The sequence below is a fragment of the Rhinolophus ferrumequinum genome, chromosome 19, assembly GCF_004115265.2.
Source record: "Rhinolophus ferrumequinum isolate MPI-CBG mRhiFer1 chromosome 19, mRhiFer1_v1.p, whole genome shotgun sequence".
Classification (NCBI taxonomy): domain Eukaryota; kingdom Metazoa; phylum Chordata; class Mammalia; order Chiroptera; family Rhinolophidae; genus Rhinolophus; species Rhinolophus ferrumequinum.
Window position 1 is genome coordinate 46,079,146 of NC_046302.1, and position 23,267 is coordinate 46,102,412.

At 37.3% G+C, this 23,267-nt stretch overlaps 1 protein-coding gene across 2 annotated transcripts in view; it reads left to right on the forward strand.

Annotated features, from left to right (window-relative positions):
* WDR7 (WD repeat domain 7) overlaps positions 1 to 23,267 on the forward strand; it is a 300,771-nt gene that overhangs the window by 205,784 nt on the left and 71,720 nt on the right. For both annotated transcript variants that reach the window (XM_033087148.1, XM_033087149.1), the window contains 3 exons: positions 10,049 to 10,166; positions 12,262 to 12,411; positions 12,994 to 13,076. In XM_033087148.1, the coding sequence (XP_032943039.1) occupies positions 10,049 to 10,166; positions 12,262 to 12,411; positions 12,994 to 13,076 (351 nt within the window). The remainder of the gene's footprint in view (positions 1 to 10,048; positions 10,167 to 12,261; positions 12,412 to 12,993; positions 13,077 to 23,267) is intronic.

The following is a 23,267-nucleotide window of genomic DNA, read 5'->3' on the forward strand; positions in this document are numbered from 1 at the left end:
TAGATACCTAAAAATGGAATTGTTGTGTCATATGGTAATTCTATGTTTAACTTACCGTGTTTCCCTGAAAATAAGACCTAGCTGTACAATCAGCTCTAATGAGTCTTTTGGAGCAAAAATTAATATAATACCCTGTCTTATTTTACTATAAGACCCGTTCTAATATAGTAATAATATAATATAATATAATATATATAATATAATACCGGGTCTTATATTAATTTTTGCTCCAAAAGACGCATTAGAGCTGATGGTCCAGCTAGGTCTTATTTTCGGGGAAACACAGTATTATTGGGGAACCACTATTTTCCATAGTGGCTGCACCATTTTACTTTCCTACCAGCAATATATAAGAGTTCCATTTTCTCCACATCCTCCCCAGCACATTTTCTGGTTGTGAGTGTGAATTCCTAGTGGTAGGAATTCTCAAACTGTCCCATGATGCCTCTCTTGATGTAAATGTTACCACCTCTTTGATTTTCTCAATGAATGGAATTTCATTCATATCACTGTTAATCTTTCTTAAAAAACTAGAGTTCTCTGCCTTTTCTTCATGGTTGCCTCTCTCATATCCCACAGTTCTCTTTGGTGTCAGCATGCTTTGGGCTGTAGTCTTTCTGCTGGCCGCTCTATGCTCAGAAAGTGGAGACCAAAAAAACAAGTGAAGGCTAGACTGGAATACTTGGCTTTGTCTACAGGTTGGGCACTCCCAAAGAGGGTATTCATTTCAAATGTAGGCAACTGCCCTCCCCTGTCACCTTTTTATTGCCATACTTCCTAGACTTCACCTGTGTCTTCCTACCTGTATGCCTTTCAGCAAATCACTTCACCTTTCTACCTTGGTTCCATCTATAAGTTGGGGCTAATTAAAGTACCTACCTCACAAGGTTGCTGGTAAATGAGTTTATATTTGCAAAGTGCTTAAAAGAGTATTAATGCATATTAAGAGATTAAATGGATGTTACCTCTATGGTGGTAGTACGGTCGTGATGCCATTGTCATTATCCTGTAGTTCAACAGATCAAGAACTGCCTGTTTCTAGAATGAACAACATAGTGGTAGCCAGGATAGTTTCTGGATGCCGGAGGTCAGAGAACTGGGGGGAATGTGAGCCCATGAGTTCTGTGCAAAGCCCAGAACATGATTTCAACCTCTGTCCTTCCCTTGGCTGCAGCTGCCATGGACACCTTCCCAAGAGTCCATTGCTGACTTCTGTTACCACAGCTCTCCTGGTTATCTTGAGAAGATTTTAACATTTTTGATTGTCTAAAATTTTACTTTGACCTAATTTTTTAGATTATTTTCAAATCTGATCTAAAAACACAGTTTCACCAGTGTGCATGTCTATTTCATTGCCTGGGAGAAGTGATGGGTTTTTATTTTTAGTATTTAATATTTTATTGTGTTTTTAAATAAATCTACATGCAGCTGATATCAGCAAACAGAAAGATGCACTGATGTTTTACTTACATGTAGTATGTCTACGGACACAAATACTAGAGTTTTTCAGTAGGTAATATACACCTTGCTATTGTATCCTTTTCTGTCATGAAGATTAGTATGACTCTATACACAGCTTTGAATAAATGAATGTATCAGCATTTAGCCTTGAGGAGTCCAATGTAATTTTCATCATGATAAATTGCATAATAAGCAAGAAAATGTTTGCTTATTAATCTATAACAAGATTGAGATTGAAAATGGCCTGTTACACCATGACACCCAGGACAGGCTGCAGAAGGACTGAAATGGGGAGAAAAAGAGGAGCGACGTGTGCGGGGGTGCCATGTGCCGCGTGCCCAGAGCACCTTTCGCTCAGGTGCCCTCCCGGGCTGCCCCTCCCTCTTTGTGTCTGATGTGCTGTGTCTGCACAGCGTACAGCTGCCTCGCTTCTGACTGTGCTGTTAAACCTGCCTTCTGAATAAGCTTTTACGTTCGGCTTGTGCTTTTTAAAATTTAACTGCATGTTTATTGCAAAAGAAAACACACAGGCAGTGTTTTCCTCTTTATTCTCATTCTTGTGAGTTTATGCGGGATGGGTCTTCGGGAGGGGCCTGCTGCCTTACTCTGGAAAACGCAGAGTACCACCCAGTTTATTTTCTTTCTCGTCTGTGCATCAACATCCTCTGTCAGAGAGGACTCCTAGGAAGTGTCCTACAACAGCTATGTATGGCTCAACATCAAAGAGTATTTTTCCAGAATTAATAATGTGTTTATTTTAGAAATACATCTTAGAAGTTTACATCTGTGAAATCAAAATCTCACCAGTTATTTTCCAATGTATTCAAATATTTTTTTTCCAAATTTGAAACTGTTTATAAACTAAGCAGGCATTTCTTGAGTAGCTGGTATGTGTAAGGGACCGTGTTAGGCCTCGGGCAGTTGTACATCATACAAGAGCCTGTCTCCACAGCACTTGCAGTCTTACAGGAAAGACAAGAGTTGCCTGGAGATAACGTGATGTGAAGTGAAAAGGAGAGTAAAAGGTCTGGATGTTCAGAGCAGGAGAAGAGACAGATAGCTGGGTAATCAGAAAGTGTGCAAGGAAGAGTATCCTATGAATCTTTCATTTGGATGCTCATGAGGAGAGGACATGCAGTGGGACAGAGATGTGAAAGCACACCCAAAAGATGCCGAATGATACCTGAAAACATATGGCGAGCGAAAGTCAAGACTGCTTTTCACTAACTGTATTCATTTATTCCTTGCAGAACTTAAACTGTGGGATGCTCCCATCTAAAACTCTAATATCATTTCCTTCCCAGTTATCTCTGGGGAATAGAATTAGGGTCAAGGAGAACATTGGTTTTACCTTTTCCTTTATAAAAAGAGTGTTAGTGCGTTTTTCCCTTGCTTGTAGCACCTGCCACATACCTAGCACTAGATAAGGAAACAGAGGAATGGGATGCAGTCCTCTTATTGAATGTTTGCTCCCTATGAGTTTCTGAGCTGTACACAGCACAGATATTTCCATCCAAATATAGGGAAGCTCAAGAAGTAGGCACTATATTTACCATTTTGCAGATGAGAAAAAAATGGATCTATCGTCTCTGGTCAAACCCAGGTCTCGCTGACTCCAAAAATCAGGTCTCGCTGACTCCAAAAACCACGCTCCTTACACCGCACCGTCTTGCATTCAACATCTAACACCACAGAATGAAAGACCAACTGAGTCCTAAATTTAAAACAACCTAATAAAAGGACGTAAACGTAGTTAACTCAGAATTTTCAGTGTACTTTCAGATTTTAAAAATATACTTAATGAAATCATATTCATTGAGAATTTTGTGCCTTCTAGAAAGTAAAAGCCTATTTTAAATATTAGTAACCTTCTTGAGTGCTTGGGCCATGTGTTATGCGTTTATTCTTATTCACAACAACTGTCAAGTAGTTTACATGCAATAAACATTTAATAATGTCATCGAATTTTAGAGATGAAAATCTTCTTCAACAACATCTGATCCAATGCCCTCAATTTGCTATTAAGTAAAAATAAGGATTAGAGAGATCAAACAACGTGTCTGAGGTCACAGTGGTACTGTAAGAGCTAAGTCTGTCACTTAGGTCTTTCCACTCCCGTTTTGCTACTCCCATACTGTACGATTGTGCTACATTTTCCATGACGTGTGATCCACAGGTAGAATCCGAGGTGAGGGGTTTTTAAATGCATGGTTATTTGTAAACGAATCATCATTCGTAATGAACTGTTTACTCTAAAACGGAGGCTGTACTTCATTGAAATCATAGGTCAGGCTATCCCCAGCTAATTGTAGAGAAAATGGAAAAAGGCAGTATTATCTTTTTTACAAATCCATATATTTGTTAGATCAGTATGATTATGTACCCACTGATAAAATGTTAGAAACAGTAGAAAATCCTACTTTATAAAGGAACAGAAAAATCCTTGTGTTTTTTGAAGGCTTGACTTACATCTACATGTGTTGTGGTCTGCAATGTGGGTTCCATTTTCCTAGTTTATGTTTCAGGGCCTTTATCCTGAAAGAGAATGGCAGAGCCCTGTTGGCCTTGGCTTCTGAAGGTGGCCAGTGTTCATCTCATACTGCCACGACTGAGAGATGTTAATAAATTACACAAGACCATTGCTTTTCTGGAACATTCAGTTTACCAAATGTTAAGAGAGAAACATGTAGTATCTGGAAGCTACACGTGCTTTGATAACATATAGGTGAGCACAGTATGTTAGAGGGATACTCTTTGAACTATATAGAGTTGGAGAAAAAGAGTTGGCATTTGAACTCAAATGTCAACCATATTTTTTAAATTTGAGGGACTGAGAGTGGAGAAAGTCATATAAACACTAAGGTGCTTTAGAATTCTATATTTCAAGTATTTTTCCTATTCACATGACATTTATTTTTAGTAGAAAATTTATAATCTGAGGAAACCATTTAACTAAGTTATGTTAGCATTGTTTTATTCATTGTAAATGTATACAGCATATAGGAAACAGCTCTAAAAGATAAGTACTTGTTGGAAGAATTGCCATCTTTGAGTTTAGGAAATTAATGTCAGTTATGAATTAGCTACTTAAGGTCCAACATAACAGGGGAATTAAAGATTTCTTATTGCATTAAAAACGATTGTTAAGACACCTGTTTTGCTAGAAGGAGTAAGATAGAATTCCCAGATGTTATATAGCATGCATTTTCAAAATTATTTTAGTCTTTATTTTCAATAGGAAGTGTTTTCAATGCCCTGTTACTGTTTGTCCTACTCAGCTTGGACCACTCTAACAAAATACCGTAAACAAAAGAAATGTATTTCTCACAGTTCTGGAGGCTTGGAAGTCCAAGATCAAGATGTTGGGAAAGTAGGTTTTACTCTGAGTCCTCTTCTCTTGGCTTCTAGGCCACCTTGCTGTGTGCTGCCATGCCTCCTTTGTGCTCACAATTGAGGAGAGAGACACAAAGTAAGCTCTCTGATGTCTCTTATAAGGGCACTAATCCCATCACGAAGGCCCCACCCTCATGACCTCTTTTAATCCCAAAGGCCTATCTTTAAATAACCATCGCCATGGGGTAAGGGTTTCGCAATATGAATTTCAAGGATTCTTCCATGACATCATTCAGACCGTGATTTGTGGGCTAGTCAATGAAAGTTTAAGTACTCTTTTCCCTGAATATTCCCTTACAGTATACCTTAATTTGACAGATGGGTAAGTCTGACAATTGTAGACAGTGACATTTAACGGAAGTAGTCTGACATGTAACTTTTAAGATGCTTTTACTGCAGGGGAATAAGGGTTAGAACAGGATTAATGAGCAGTCATGGAAGGAATGAGTTCAGCCTGAGTGGCCTATTTTTCTATTCATGTTTTTATTTATAATATCTATCATCTCGGGTATTTCATATTGGATATGTATACTGAAATGCTGAGTAAAATAGAGTGTGTCATATCATATTTTTTTAGAATAAAGATGGAAACCAAAGGCCCAACCTATAAAGCTACATAACAAATGATCTGCATAATAGCCAGCTAAGCAGGATCAGATGAAAAGAGTGAGTTCTGTGTTTACATACAGATTCCAGAATAAGGCAGACACTGGTTTAATTTCACCTCTGATAATATGGTCCTTCTTCAGTCAGTTAGAATCCCACATTAAAATATATCACACGCACAATGCACTCTTGACTTTAAAGATAACTATATGCAGAATTAGACTGTCTGTTGGGACTACCAGATCAATTACTTTGACTTCATTGCCTGGTCAATTCAGTCAAATAACCGGCTTAAGTGATTTTTTTTTCCTGCAGAATTTGCCAGGTAACTTCATTTAGTGCATAACTATTGAGCAGCTGCTCTGTCGAAGGGCTGTCCTAGGCACTTTGGGGGGAGGCACTTGATTAGCAAGCATGGTCCCACTCTGCCTGGAGTTCACAATACAAAACGAATTCCTAATGCCCGGCAGGATGGGATTCAGTGCTAAGTGCCCAGAACAAACTGGTGGTGTCGTGGGTGGTTTTTGTTTCGGTAGAAGGCCATTGCGAAAGCAATTGCAAAATACACGTGAGCTTCCACAAGAATTGAACAGAGGGGAGGGAAAGGGGTACAGGAGAAGCATTAGCAAAATACTACCATAAAAAAAGGAATAGAATTTTGGGGACCAATTTTGACAGTAGCCTGCCTCAAGAGCATTAGTGTTGAAAGAAACCAAGTTGTAAGTTAGTGAAACTAGACTATCAAAGGCCTAGAGTCTGAAGCCACGGAGATGAAGATCTTTCTTAGAAGGAGTAGGAGTCACTGGAGGTTGGTAAGCAGAGTAACCATAAATAAAGTTGGTGTTTTTGGAAGACTGCCCTGGTGATGGCGCATTGAATAGACCACAGAGGAGAGATACAGGGTTCTCTTCTTCTCCTGAGCCTTGGCAACTCCTTTCTGTTATCACACCCACAACCCTCCCACTTTTGCGCAGTGGATGCTCCAAAGGTCACTGCAGAGCCCTGACCTCTGAGCCGTAGATCTGTCCATGTCATGCAGTCCTGCACTCACTGCTGGACACCAGTGACGTGAATCACTCAACTGCAGACACTCACGCCCCGACAGCGTGGTGGGTGTTCCAGCTTCCACTCAACTCGGCAGGCAGTACTTTTATATGCCTTTAGTCAGCTTCCTTCTCCATTCTTCTACAGCTAGTCCTGCAGACCCCACAACCCATCACCAAACCTGACCACTTTTCGTACTGGAAGAAGTTTACTGATTGCCCCAAATTCACAAGATCATTTGCTGAGATGGAGGAAGAGTGACGTTAACGAAGCCAGTCAGCTGTTGTTAGTTGATCTCATTTTCTTTTCACTCTTTCTATTTGTGAGAGGCAACTTTGGTCAGAAGGAGCATCTATTGTACATATAATATAGGGCAGAGCGGAGCTGGATGTTTTTGCAGTTGTTGTCTCATTAAATCTTCTCACCAACCTTGTCATGCAGGTATTTCAATGTACTCGTTTGACAGACATTGTGCTTATTCAGTGTATGGTGGCCACAGGGCACAGCGTAAGGGTGCGGCGAGCTGTCTACTTGTCACTGTGACATGAGCCTTGAAAGTCTGCCAGCTGACCACCCCCACCCTCAGGTGCACACGCACATGCATTTTCATTCATTCCCACTCCTTCTCTCTCTCTCTCTCTCTCTCTCTCTCTCTCTCTCTCCCTCTCTCTCCCCCTCTCCCTCTCCCTCTCCCTCTCCCTCCCCCTCCCTCTCCCTTCCGCCCCCACCCCATTCTCAGCTTTGCACTAAATGCTTCTCTTCCATGCAAGGAAAAGTGTGGAAGAAAGGACTTAGACATGGGTGGTGAGTTTATGTGAGTAGAACTCTGATTTCCACCTGCAAGAGGTCACAGCAGCACATAGCTGAGAGTGGACATGACTTCTCTGGACTCAGGAGGATGCTGTTACTCTTGTCCTGCAGAATCCAGACCCCATCTCTTAGCAACTAAGGGAGCAGTACATCCATGGGGAGGGCAGACTGGTACCCAGAGCCTAAAGTTCAGCAGGGTAACACTTTCTCTTATCATTGTATTTCCCTCGATACAACCTAGCTCTGTAGGCAGCCACAGCCCTGACATAGATACCCGTGTTTGAAATACAACCTGCAGGTGTGTCTCGTACGCTCGGTGGAACAGTGTATCACCTGTCCCATACCTGTAAAGTTGGCCTGTAAAGTCGTACCCACATATACGACTTCTTTGTTTAGCTGAATTTGATCTTTTTGAAGACTTTCTGAATCCCAATTCTGTTATTTAATACAGTTGTTTTCCATTACAAGTTTCTATCCACAGCAGTTGATAACTGTCCATCCGTATCTTTCTTCAAACCACCATTGATGCTGAACAAAACAGAGCTGAAGTCCAAGTACTACAGCAAACCACTAGAAACCTCTGTCAGGGATACGATCTAGCCAGTCATCCGAAGCCTCTGAGCTGAGTCATGTTACCATTTCATTAACCCAATTATCCAAAATATCATCAAGCCCCTGCCCCCTTTATTTTCTCCAAAGGTCAGCTATCCTGAAAGACATTCACTACTGCCATGACTCCTCACTGAACTTCTCTGGACCTGATTTGTCTTCCTTAACATGCTGATGTCACCCACCTGGTAGGGAGGGATGGTTGGAGGTAGACACAGGAGAACACGCAATAGCACCAGAAAGCCTGACTTCAGCCCGGGGGGTTCCATGGCCAGTTGCTTTCCTCTGTATCATGCTTCCAGCAATGGATAGGCTGCCTAGGAGATAGACTCACCTTTCCCCTGGATGACTGACTGCTTGGCCCGGATGTTGCCTAGGGATCTTTTCCATCTCCAGTATTCTGTAATTTTATTGCTCTTCTGAAATTTGATTTAGGTTTGTTCAGAATTATTCAATGAACATACCATTTTTATTTGTTTCAGCCTTTCAGGTGTTATCAGCATCTCTTATCCACATTGATGGAGAAAAAAAAAAAGGAAACATTATCGTTAGTTTTTGAATGTCTTCAAACTTGATTTAAAATATGATCTAAACTTTATAATTAGTTAGGAATCTAGCCCTAGCACTACTCACGTAGTAAACATTTCTTTTGCTGAATTCTCAATATTAAAGTTTAGTCCAGAAAAGAAACTCGCTGACTACTCCACCATACTTTGCTGCTTCAACATCTCTTTCTAGCTCCTTCTGTGCCCCGGGCATCAGGGTCTTCCGCAGGGGTGATGCATCCTCCAGTGCATTCCTTCTGTTTATTGTTCAATACGTGTTTGTCCTCTTGCTCACATCTTTCTTTTTAGTGGGAAACATTAAAGGAAGCCTCACCACCCTTCTCTCCTCTGAGTTCCTGCTTTGCCAGTTATATTCTCAGTCAAAGATTTAAGCAGCACAACACTCACAAAGAAACTATAAGCAGAATTTTCTGTAATCAGTTTACCTTCTTTTAACAATGATGGGCGTGCCTACGGAATGCATCTTTATTTTCAACCTGAAGTTCAAATAATGACTGCTAGATGTTATAGAAATACCTATAAACTTTCAGAGAATTTTTCGTAAAGGTAACCCAGTTTACACATGAAGCACACAGACTAATTAGAGCAGGACAGATCTTCTTACAACTTCATGTAGATATTTAAATATCAAGATGATTTAACCAGAGGGAGAAGCTATATTTGGATCTCTTACCGAATAACAAAATACACCTTGAATAGAGTTGATGTGTGGATCACATGCTGCATTTTAATTAAAAGTCAATCTTTTTCACAGCAGTCTATATAAAGGAAGCTTGGAAACAGAAGAGTATCTTTTTTATGTTAGGGATGGCAGAGGAATATAATGTCACTGTCCTACCAGGAAATTCTCAACGGTTTGGAAATATTTATTTTATCATGTACATATTCTTATGTATAGCCTGGACAATGCCAGGCTGTATGTTCTTTATAGAGAGAGAATAAGTCTCAGTTAATATAATTTTTGCATCAATACTACATAACTATTGGCAGAACATACTGACTAGCGGATTGCTTGTGAAAATATTGAGTGTGGGATAAACTACCAGTACTAGTGAATTAACTGAAAATAATATACATACTAAAAACAATTTTGTCATTTTCAGTTTTTTGATAGTTTCATAAACAGGAGTGAATTTTGCTCCCTTTCAGATATATGTCCTTAAATATAGCCGTTTCATGCAGCATATAAACAAATTACCTTTAACTTCTTTTTAGGAAAACATTTGAAGATTTCCAACAAAGTATTTGTTCTTGCTTTATTCTGAGCTTTGCGATACGGATTCAGCGCTAGTTCTTGATAATTTGTTAACAAGGCGTTTGTAACACTTTGGACAGATGCACATACTGTTTTCAATCTTCACGGTTAATTATTCGATTTTGTATTTGATGCCAGAACACCCTGACTCCTAATCACTGCTCATTGTTGCAAGTCTATTATATTCTAACTGTTTGAGTGCTCCCATTGACCTTGAACTGACATTATAAGCTGTGTCTAATCTTTGCAGTCTATATTTCTAATGCTTCTTTTCTTTTTTCCTTTTTTTCTGATCCCTGGTTAGCATCACAATGGGGCTGCCTTTGAGCCCAGCAGCCGACTCCGCCCGCTCCGCCAGGCATGCCCTGTCACTCATTGCCACTGCCAGACCACCCGCCTTCATCACCACTATAGCCAGAGAGGTGAGTGGACCGTCTCCGTGTGCGCTGCCTTCTCATTTGGAGGAATTATTTGACATTGTGAGCTGAGGGTCCACATCCACAAAAAAGCCTTCCAGGTTGTTGTAGAAAAAGGCAAGTTAATCATTTGGTACTGAAATGAATACATTTTACCTGTGTGCGTGCACCCTGAATTCCATGGAGGTGCATTCATTATTTTGTGCTTTCCTATTCATTTCTGTTCTCGAAGTTAATTCACTTGTAAATATCTAACAATAATTTTCAGTCTCTGAAATATAGCAGGCTTGTTCAAATTCAAGTATATTAAAGGTGTTCATATTTTACATGTATATCTACCTGTAATCAAAACCAAACTTCTTACTTAACGCTGGCTTTCCAACTGTAAACAAAAATGTAAGTCATAAACTTGCTAATTGTTTTTCCTATTACGTGTCACAGATAAAGACTTGAATGCCAATTGATCCCCACGTTCTTAGTGTTCTAACTAATTGCCCACATCTAACTGAAAAGCTAGTAAAGAACAATGAACCAATTATAGGATCTTTCCTATAGGTCTTAGTAGTGGGAGAGAAAGGAAAGGATAAGAAGCTCCTAAATTTTTGCAAAGGTTTATTCCATTTTAGCATGAATAATGTCCATGGGGTTTGGGCTCTGTTGGAGTTGCTTTTCCGTTAGCTGTGATGAATTTTTTAAATACTAAATAAATACCTCTGCGTCTGTCCTGATAACCTGAAACCTATTGGGCCTGCGTCGGCCCCGTAGACATCCTTAATCGGAGTGCAGCAAATATCTGTGACATAAAGACAGCTAGAAGGAAGGAAGGTTCTAATAGCATCTTGTCTAGGTTTATAAAGGCAGTGGAACTTTGTTCATAGCTAAACTACATTTGTAGACTTAAGGCTGTGTGTTTTTCTAATAGTGCGCAGTGTTAAAGTGAGTTTCCACTGTATTTAAAACATGTATATATGTGTGTATATGTTTTATAGATATTACATACTTATATAAAGTGTATGTATGTATAAAAGAACAGACTTATTAGCCATGGAATTTTTTTTTACCAGTTTTTCCCATCAGTAGAATATGGACAGATTGTAATACCGGATATGCTGAGTAAGTCATACAACAGCCTGACCATGTACACACAGCCTATAAATGCCAGGCATTAAGCCACCTCTTCAAAGAGAATAAACAAGTATTTATATTGTGGGGTTTTTTTAACTTAATTTGCACTGTTTACATATGTAAGTATTTTGGAAAGAACTGGTAGAATAGCCATGCTTTGGATTTATTCTACTCCAGCATTTGGTTAGAAAGGCAATGTTTAAATATTTTAATGTAATCATCCACTTAGAGTACCTTTTCAAAACAAGTTTTCCATTTCACTTAGAGTTTTCGAGTGAAATGCTGAAGTGTTTCTCCCTGTTGTTGCTGTCTCCTATGCCATCCCTATGCCCATTCCGCCAGGGCTGGTCCATGGCCAGTCCAGGGCCCACCGAGGCTCTTTCCCCTCTGAACTGTGTAAGACTTACAATTTGGATGGGGGAAAATCACCCTAAGCTTACATCATTTACAAGGCTCACTATTTTTGGAAGCATGTTTATTTGAATCTCCCAACTTGATTATAAAGCACCTAGAATGGTGCCTGTGACATAGTAAGTGGCATATAAACATCATTATTACTTGAGAGAAAGGATCGTATTTTATATTTGCTGATATCCCCTAACTGCTATCCACCCCGGTGCCAAATATACCAACTTGACAAACCCTCAGTCTCTTTTTTTTTTTTTGCTTAGATACATTTTCTTTTTAATTTATTGGGGTGAAGTCTCTTTTTAAGAAACGTCATGGTGACATTTGTGTTCAAGTCTCCTGGACCCAGAAACGTACAGAATTTTATTAGAGAATACTTACTGAGTTTTCGTTGTGCTAAATACCTTCTTTTGCAATCAGAAGTATTTCCTGACTCACTTCAGGAGGTTTGTTTGTGTTGATTTGTTTTTTTATTTTTCTATGGTAATAAGTGAAAAATAAACCAGCTGCTAGAAATGTAAAACCCTATCAAATGTCAACCATATCTACAGTGTGAATGTTTTTATAGGTACACAGGCATACTGCTCTTGCAGCAAACACCCAATCGCAGCAGAATATACACACTACAGCTCTTGCACGAGCCAAAGGGGAAATTCTGAGAGTCATTGAAATTCTTATTGAAAAGATGCCCACAGATGTGGTGGATCTTCTCGTAGAGGTAAGAATATCCTGTTTTAAGTGACACATCAACAGCCTACATTGAATACCCCAGTGTAGTAATACAAATCATCATCTTTATTTCCAGCATTTCTAAAAGAAGGAAAAAGACAACTACAATAAATTAATATCTATACTATTTAAATTTTCCTCAAAAATCAAAATGATTGCTCTGTCCATTTACCATTCACAGGGAATTAATTGGTCTGCGTTAGCATAACTCTTAAAGGTCGTGTTCTCTTTGACATCTTTCATTATAAATAAAACAAAACATACAGTGTGCTTGAATAAAAGCTACCTGTACTGTACATAAATATGAATAGCCTTTAAAGTAAAAAGTCCTGTTTCTTCATTTTACTGCACTGTCTTACAAATGTTTTTCACCGACAAAAAAAAAAGATAAGCCTCTAGTATAAAGTAAAAATACTGTAGTTTTAGTAAATATGCTGTAGTAGTTTTGAAGCAAATATTAAAATCAACCTATCTAGAATTTCCATGGGCAAATGAGGCCTAAATTAATAATTTAAATTTTGGAAAATCAAGAATTTGAAGTTAATTTCAGATTTGTATCTTTTCTCTAAAGGTTATGGACATCATTATGTACTGCCTTGAAGGTTCTTTAGTTAAAAAGAAAGGTCTTCAAGAATGTTTCCCAGCCATCTGCAGGTAAAGAAGCCTATCATAGCATGCAAAATAAAAATTTTCATTAACAAATTTTTTTTTTTAAATTTCGGTATGGTTGTCTGGTTAAGTTAGAAATCCAGTTATTGATATCTGCTTACTTGCTAAATCAATTTAGGCGGCATATAGTTAAAAACACAAATATAATAGAATTAACTATTTGAAATTGGGTCATGAAGAGATTGTCTCAAAACGTGAAAAATGAATTAAGAGCATGTATTGAATATGTCTATTCTTATATCTATTACTCGAATTAACATCTACATTACAAAAAAAGGAGAGGTAGGAAGCTTCTGACTTAGAAGAGAAGATACAGTTTTAGCCAATAGAAACATTTATGCCACATTTTTGCTGGTAAATTTTATTTTTAATGTAAAGGTGAGCATCTGCATATTACAGATGTTTTGCCTATGAGAAAGTAAGAAAAGAAGCCAAGAGCATTTAAAACTTTTATAAACAACGTTGCATATTTTAACTATAACTTTAAGATTTTTTATGTGTATGGCCTATAATTGTTATGAAATGAAGATTTTTTTAAATGTCAAAAGGTAGCAATATTGTGCTTATTTTTCCTTTAAAGTATTTTTAGTTCTCAAAATGTTTATAGCTTGAGGTGCACTTAAAAATTTTTTTTTACCTCCATGTATTCAGTGAAACTAATGTTTAAATGTGTTGAAGGTCATCATTTTTGTAAAAAAGAGAACTTCCACTTGGTCATAGTTACATAATTTTTTTCTTTTTAAGATAAATTCAGTGATATCCTTCCTTATTTTTTGCTCAGTTCTATGAGTGTTTTATAGTGGAAAGCTATATTTTAAACTCTAAGTTTTCTGAGAGCAGTGACTTGACACTATGCATCTTTATGTCTTCTGTATTTCCTGATATTTGGTCAAATTTTTTCTGAATTAATTCCACTCTATGTATATGTTTCATATTCACAATAGACTTTATAGTTTATATTTTAATCTCTTCATTTTGCTGTTTCTGATTTCCACTATCCAGAAGTTAAAACATGAACAGGTTTAAGAAAAAGATTATGTTGTATTATACATGTGTACAGATGCATATTTTCTTGTAATATGGATTAGGCATGTTAGAATACCATAATTTTTTAAACATCATGCCACATCAATTTTGGTTTATGTCCTTTTTGTTAAAAATTATATCCATTTTTTTATGCAGATAATTGATGTTAAGAATTCATGTAGCTGCTAGATTCCCAGTCGATTGTTCTCTAAGAAAGTATCTAAGTGAAAATGGTCATTTGTCTGTCACTTAGTGGAGGTGAAGAAGCCATTTTATTAGGACTTAGGTTACTGAGTGTTAGCAATGCATTCCTAATAGCACCAGTCACTGCTCTGTGAATAAGCCTCCTGGAGCGAAGGTGAGGAAATGGCTCAGTGTTTCAAGGGCCTTTTCTCTTGGCTGGAAGCCTGCCTCCTCCACGAGCAGCACCCTCAGTGCGTTGAGTCACCTTAGTTTGCCGGGTCCACTTTTGTTTCCTATGGCACAGTCACTGAGAGGAAGGACCCTGCGTCATTGCTAAGGAGGCGGGTGTGTAAAGTGAATGCTTAGTACCAGTGTTTTTTTCTGATAGGCAGAAAGCAGTTGTATTTTGTTTGAGCACCTACTGTGTATCAAGTACTCCCCTAGGCCCTGGGGTACGGTGAGGAATGGGATGATATCCTCAAAGAGCTCAGGGTCTAACTGGGTTGGTAATGATAACAATAAATAACTCCAGGGTGCTATGTTATACGCTGGAGTAGAATTACATACCAGGGACAAGGTTGGCCAATAAAGAGAGGGCTGAACTCTGCACATGGGAGTCTCAGAAAGTTTCACAAAGGAGAAGGCACACTGATAATATCTGTGAAAATGCTTTTAAAAAAAGTGGCTGCCAAATGGAGGAAAGGCTTTGTCCTTCACAGGGGGTTGGGTGGTGGTGGTAGGAACTGTAGTCAGTTTTGGGAAAGCTTCACGGAAAAGCTGATGGGGTGGTCTTGGCAGAAAGAATAGGTGGGTACCATCTTGAATCACACAGAGAAGCAGGCCAGCGAACGTTTAGAGGTGCAAAAGTATACAGTGAGTTTGGTAAGCACTGTGTCATCAGGGCTAGAATGTAGATTGAGGATGGAAGTCTAGTATACAAGTAGTGCTTTGAATTCCATATGAAGGAATTTTGCCATTCTATAAGCAATGGGAAGGCAGCAAAGTGTAAGCAAAAATGTGTACCGTGTTTCCCCGAAAATAAGACCTACCCGGATAGTCAGCTCTAATGCATCTTTTGGAGCAAAAATTAGTATAAGACCCGGTCTTATTTTACTATAGTATAATAATTTTATTTATAGTAAAATAAGACCGGGTCTTATACAATACAATACAATAAATAATATAATATAATACTGGGTCTTATATTAATTTTTGCTCCAAAACACGCATTGGAGCTGATTGTCCTGCTAGGTCTTATTTTCAGGGAAACACGTTAATTCTTTTCCCAGAACACAGTTGATAAGACTTAACTTTATGAAACATCAGCTTTATAATGAACTGTTGTTGACTACCTCTTATTAAATTATGTCAGATATTATTAGAGCTGTGACTAGAATTAGCTACAAAGGCCACTTATTTAAGAATCAGCCCATAAACACAGAAAGATGATTAATGATGTCAGGTTGTAGCTTACGCCAAATGTGAGTTTGAAACAGACAATACATTGTGGAGGACTGCACAGAACACTAAGCTTAGATGGGACCTCAAAAGTTTTATAGGTCAATGCCACACTACCTACTGGCTGATTTGTACTAAGTTGATAAATGAACAAAGATATCAACAGAAGTTAAAAGTATTTTATTGAATATCTGCCATGCCCATGCCATCGTACTAGGTGTCTTACGGCATTTACGAGCCCTCTACTTATAAATAAATGCTTTTCACTAAATATGAAACTCCAGTCCAAGTTGATGACATGAATGTCTGTGGTCTAGTCGTGTGACATTTGTTTTTAAAATCTTTATATAACTTTGTATTCTTTTTGCTTTTCCTTTTCTTTACCCTTTTTAAAAGATGCTACGTGTTTTAGCTTAGGCTGATTTCTGTAATGTTGCTGAATACCAGTATTTAGTTACTATGGTTGGTAGATCATAAAAAGGTGTAAAACTTCATTTAGCATTCTTTTTTTATTATTATTATTTTTTATTTTTAGCATTCTTTTTAAATGACGTATTTGTCACAGCATCCAGCAAAATGCTCATGATTTAGGTGTTCAGAGAATGGTACTTTCCTGTGGGTCTCTTCATAATAATGTGAAAACCCAAACTATATACAGAAGAAATTAGTTAATCTATATTTGAAAGTATTTTATATGTATAAAACGTGTAAGATGACATTATCATTTTTATATATGTAAAAAAATCGGTTTGCTTCCCAAAATACTAAATAATTTTTTAGTCAATGTTGTAAAGGTGATCTTCACATCTAAAGTTGTATTAATTTAATTAAGAGCTAATATAGTACACCGAAGTCACTGAGTATTTGAAACTAAAAGTGTTCTGCCTTGAGTTATACATCAAATTCAGTCTTTTCTGTGAGTACCAAGGTGACAAAGCATCATCAAATGCTGAATGACCCTGAGTTTGCCTTTCTTGATCAATGGGCATGTGATTCTGATATGCACCTGGGTTTTGAGTTTTGAGTTTGGAATTTTAAAACTTGTAATGTGGTAATTTTTCCAAGATTTTCTTTATTGTTGGCAATTTGGCACTTCTTTCTCAGATTGCGTATTAAAATAAAATTGCTGTGTTATTGTTATTATGAAAGTCTTCAGTTTTAGCTTAAGCTAACCTCTGTGTGTTGCTGCATACCAATAGTCAGTTCTATTCATTCAGGTGGGGTTTTTTAATTTATTTGTTTGTGTATTCATGTCTATTAATTATATAATGACTTATTTATAATTTAATGAGAGGTGAATTTATCCAACCAATTATATTACTATCTGCATTTCTTTTCTTTGACATCTTTGTTCAAATCATATTTAAAGTTTAGGTTACAAATTGTAAATTCATTGAAAGAAAGAAGGATCGATACAAAAAGTTTGATTTTTCTAATTTTCTTCATATAATAGCTTTTCTATCAATTGTTAAAACTTTTTATATCTTCTGCTTAAAAATAGAAATGGATTAAAGCACATGCCAGTGAAATTTGATAGACATTCTTTCTTATCACTCACCAAAAACTCACTTGCTGATACATATTAAAACATGAGGTTATAGAAATGCATAATTAAATAAAATAATGTAATCATCGTTTTTATATATATAACACTTTACAGATTACCAAGTGCTTTCAAACCCATTAATTCTCAAAATTATTTAAGAAGGGATTTTATATAAATTAAAATTTGGGGAGAATTAGATTGTGATATTTATTAGTCAAGTGACAAATAAAGTTGTACCTTCCAGGTAAAACCCAAACCTTATTATTCATCATTTATTGCTTTTGCAATCCAATTTTTAACCTGTAATAATTTACTTTTCCATTTATACACACACACGCCACCCACATAACTTGTTCCATAGAAGATCTTAAGCAGCTTTGAAAGTTACTGTATAATGTAAAATGGAAAATTGAGGCAAAGGGAAGATAAGAGTGGGAAAGACAAGGCCCAGGTGAGTTTAGAAGTTCTGTGTATTTAGCAGAGGTAAGCCGTAAAGTTCTCTAAACTTCTTAGCAGCCAGTGTACAAAGAGGAGCCGACCATCAATACCTAAGTCTAGTGTTCATATGCTAGAAATAGTTGTTCAAGAGAGAAACGTAACTATTTGTAAAAGTGAGATCAACAGGAAATTGAGAGTCCTCAGATAATAGACATAAAATATGTGTAATTTATTGAGCGCGTCGTTTTAGAGATTTTGCCACTTCAGCATGTGGGAAGGAGCTCACATAACTGAATATTAAAGTACATTCAGTCCTTATTAGTTGGGAGAACTGAGGACACAGATAAGAAGGTGAAAGGTAAGAACAGGTATTGAGCGCTCACTCCCTGTTAGGCCCTGTAGGGTATAAGGATCCCTAAGTAAAGTTCATGGACTGTCTTCAAGAGAATTACCTGATTTCTCGGCTCCACCTGAGAGCCACCACTTCCATCTATCGTGAAGCCTGGGAAGCTGCAGTTAACAGCCTCCCATGGTGATTCTTATGTTCACTATAGTTGAAAACAAGTACGGCAATAATCCAAAACCAAGAAAAACAGCACCTGAGTCATTGTTCTTTGTGACCACGTTCTGGTATGTAAAACCTTGGATCTTGGAATACTTCTTTGTTTCTCTATTGAACAAACGGAATTTCCAAGGAAACACCTCAAGACATCCCTTCAGCCCCTGCATTCCAGTGATGCACCATTAGTTTTTAAAGACTTGCCCTTAGCCTGTCACAGAATGCCTGCCAAGGACTGTAACTTCAAACTGTTCCTTAATCAGCTTTTATCTAAAACTCGATTGAAAAAAACGCAACACTTAGAAGCTAGTTAAATGGACACATGGTCCATTTATTCCTCCACACATTCTAGTTTATATCCCTAGATTAAACTCAACCATCGGAGGGCTGCATGTCTGGTCTCCTTCAGAACTGCCTTCCCCAAGTGTTTCTTCAGCATTATCCGGCAGTTGGCACTGAGGCCCTTCCAAGAGCATGTCGTAAGAAGACGGCCAGAGCTCTTATTGTAGGGGGTCATGCTGATGTCATGCAGTACACTGTTCAGGGTCCCTTCTACGAAGATTCAGTCAAGACACTTCTTTTAAATCAGGAAGATGAAAGCCTTCTTTATATTAACGGAAATACCCTAGATCTTTGTGGAGGAGTTTATCTATAAATATTTTTCTATAATATATTTAGTACAAGATACAAAGTCACATAATTTTAACTGATGTATAAACTTTATAACCATAGATTTAAATATTTCCTAATAATTCACATTTTAGTTCTAGGGATATTATTATTAATATGGTGGCATCCATTAATAATGAAAGAAAATTATTTAGATTTTAGTGACCTTGAGAGAATGTAGCACCCACCACATCCTTCAAAAAGCACAGTTACACAAAAATAGTTCTACTGCCAGACTTTTCATCGCTATAATCGATAAGGCTATATTATTATATAGGAATTAAACTGCATTTTTTTTTTTAGAACATAGACATATTAGCAACAAGATTGTTGCAGCATTGAATTAATTTTGTGTTTATGAATAAGCAGAGTAAGAGGTGTAATAAGGTAATCTTTAAGAAATGAATTCCTTAGATTCTCTGCCATCTCATTGGACATTGCTTTGTCTTTGTCACTCTCTTAGATGGTCTTCAAAAAGGCATCATCCAGCACTGTATATAATTATTGTTAGACGCAGAAGTACAGAGGGTTCTGAGTAATTTACATTTAATTGCCTGGACTATAAATAATGCAGCATCCTCAGTTAAAAATACCCTAGACACTAAGAAAGTAGAATTAACCTCTTTCAAGTCTTGAGAAGAGAAACATCACTAAAATTTCCTCACAATTCATTGTTAAAATTTAGTTACGGGTCGCTGTGCTACTGAACTTGAATATCCTTGTGAAATCCCTCATAGCAGACCAACCAGCAACGAGCTTGACTCAGTTTGATTAATTATTCCTCTTTTGTCACTGTATGAACTCTAACGCATTTTACACTACTATATGAGGTAGCATAGAATATGAAAATGTAGAAATGTACAGATGTTACCAAACTAAGAGAAAAGCAGTATAGAACACACGTGTGATATATACTTGTTCTAAAATGAACACTTTAAGGGTTTGTTACTCATTTTACAAAAATATCCTTTACTAATCTCAGAATAGAAAAATTCAAGCTCTTATAAGCTACTGACTATCAAAGCTCAGTTAGAAAGGAAGATAAAGTACCTCTGGGAATATAATGTGATTATAATGTAATTTAAAATTTTAAGGTTATTTTATTATGTTCTCGAGGACTAGTAGTATTATAATACATAACAAATAAAGGATTATTTAATGAAATTGTAAGTTGATGGGAAAATATGGTTATATTTGGAGATATAAGAGATTTCAGGGTTTTTTTCATACCAAAAAAATAGATATGTCTCTAAATGTGATTTTTAGGCATGTACAACTCCTCAATTTTGCACACTAAAGATATAAACCCATTTTGTTTATTGTGTCAATAGCAACTAGAAGAGAGCTTCATCTGGCCAAAAGCTACATGCCCAAGAATTCCCAGATAGATCCTTATTTCATGCATTTTTAGTCTTTTAAGTCGAGGCAATTTATTTGATGTATAACGAAGAGTAATTTAATTTTTATTCCTTTTAAAGACCTGTCAAATAAATTCACAGATTCAAAAGAAATCCTTCGTTGGGCTCTGGCCCAATTTTTAGTTTAGAAAATACGAACACTCGATATAGGCACTCAATAACTGTGGTTGAGTAATGATACCAGCTATGCCGCTTCACGTGTGTAGTCCTTAATTTCGTCATAATAAATGGCACCAGCTATTTCACTTAAGCAGTGACCTTGCTGCATTATTTTTATAGAATTAGGAGGTGTGGGATTTTGAATCTGAAAAGGACTTCATGTCATACGTTTCCTGCTCCTGTTCTTCATTTGACAAATGGACACATTTAGAGCATTTTTGTGCTGACAGTCATATGAAGGTGAAGCCCAGCATTGCTGAAGAGATCTTACACCCACTCTGCGTTCTGCAGGGGTGGGTGTGCACGCACTGCACAGGCGGCATCCACAGGTCGGGGACACGCCGAGCTGTGCCCTCTCATCCAAGGACAACATGTCTGCTGTGTTCCAGGCCCAGGCCTCTTCCTTGCTGCATCCTTCATTCCAGCCTCTCTCATCTCCTCTCGGATTTTGTTCTTTAGAGAAGCCTTCTCTCACTTTTATCCTCAAGTGCTCTATGGCATCTCTTCCTCGGCCTGGAAGATGCTTTATCACCTCTCATTTAAAACCCTGCCTTCCCTTTGCATCTCCTGGAGCTGCTGTCCAGTCTCTCATCTCTCCTTCTCCAGGAAAACGAGGCTGCGCACATTTTCTCACCTCGTGTGCCCTTCTGGTCTACTGTAATCTGATCTTTGCCCCTACTATTTTACTAATATCTCTCTCCCTTTGGTTCCAAACAGTTTTTTCATTGCCAAGTGTTTTCAGTCTTTAGTGTGTGGTTCTCAAACTTTTTGGTCTCAGAACCCCTTAAAAATTGAAGATCCTAAAGAGTTTTTGTTTATAAAGGTTGTATCTATAGATTTTTAACGTGTTAGAAATTAAAACTGAGAAATTTATAAAATATTTACTTATTTAAAAGAACAATAATCTCAGTTCATGTTGATATAAAAAACAGTATGAAAAATAACTACTTGCCAAAACAAAACAAAATACTAGAAAAGTAACACTGTTTAACATTTTTATAGATTTCTTTAATGTCTGGCTTAATAGAAGACAGGTGGATTTCATATCTGCATGTCTTTAATCTGTTGCTATATATTTTATAGTTAAAGTATATGGTGAAAATCTGGTCTCACATAGATATATAGTTGAAAAAGGGAAGAATTTCAATAACCTTTTAAGATAATTTTTCATCTTCTTTGGTACTTCACCAAAAGTCAACATGTCAGTTTTTTCTTTGTTTTTTTAAGGTTAATTGCAATGTGAAATCAGCAATCTTAACGAACTTTTCATACTGTTATATTCAGTCCATTGGTGGGTGTATCTTGCTCTTTGAACTTTAATGCTGCTGGTCCCAGAAGGGGCCTCCTTCAAGAACTCAGGACTTCTGGTGCCACACAAGCCGCCGTGGTACATAATACCTGGCAGCACTGCCTATCATTTAGGGCTCACGTTGCAGGTGATATCTTATTAAATGTATCAACCTGCATTCTTCACATCCCAATCTCAAATTCACTATGCTGAGGCACATTCGTCTTTCTTCTATTCTTCGAATAAGGTCAAGCTTATTTCTACCTCAGGACTTTTGTTCTTGCTGTTCCCTCGGCCTAGAACACTTCTCCTCCAGCTCTTGACGTGGCCTGTTTGGTCTCCTCATTCCTTCAGGTGAACTCTCTTTACCTCCCTGTCTACAGTCACCTCCTCACCATTACTATCCCATTCCTCTTTTATCTTCATGGAAATGATATCATCTGAACTCGTCTTGTTCATGTTTTCGTTGACTTCTTAGGCACAGAAGACCAGGGGACTTGTCTGACTCATTTCCTGTGTTCCCAGCAGCCTTAACTGTTGAAGGAACAAATTCAGAAACCCTGTGGCTGCAGGGAGGGGTCAGATGATGTGCTCGTGGAACACAGGGATGGAGCAGACACACAGGCCTCTCCTCACACCATTTCCCTCACCTGGGTTACCTCAGCTCTGCTCCATTCTTCAGACACCTCTTCCCAGTCCTAAATTTTGTCTCACCCCGCTGATTCCAAAGTTATCCTATAGTCTCTTCTCAGCAACCTATGTGCTTATTCAGTGTTTGGCTTGCTTTTGTTTCATTGAACTCAAATTTTAAAGATACAGAATATATGATATATAGAATTCCCAAAGGTATGAATTATTAGGAGGTACACATCACACACACACACACACACACACGTATCTTAAGCTATATATGAAATATTAAGGTACATACAGAGGGTGCCAGAAAAAGTATACACCTTTTAAGAAAGGGAAAAAACGTATTAAAATTGTAATACTCAATATATACCAATAACAAAAGATTAATACAAGTCATGTGTATACATTTTTTTGGCACCCTCGTATAAAATATGTATGAGATATTGAGATATATATATATACATGTATATATATACACACACATATATATCTTTAGATATATACACACATATACATATATATACATGTATACAGACACACACACATATATATATATACAGAGACAGAGAGAGACGACTTTTTCAAAGATAGGAGACTCTAAGTCAACAATTTTCAACCTTTTTGGTCTCAGGCCCTGTTTACACTTCTAAAAATTATTGAGGACCCCCCCAAAATTTTTATTTATATGGGTTATAACTATCAATATTTGTCATATTAGGAATTAAAACCAAGAAATTTTAAGATTATTTTATTTTTAAACAACCCATTATATGCTCATATAAATAATATATATCTT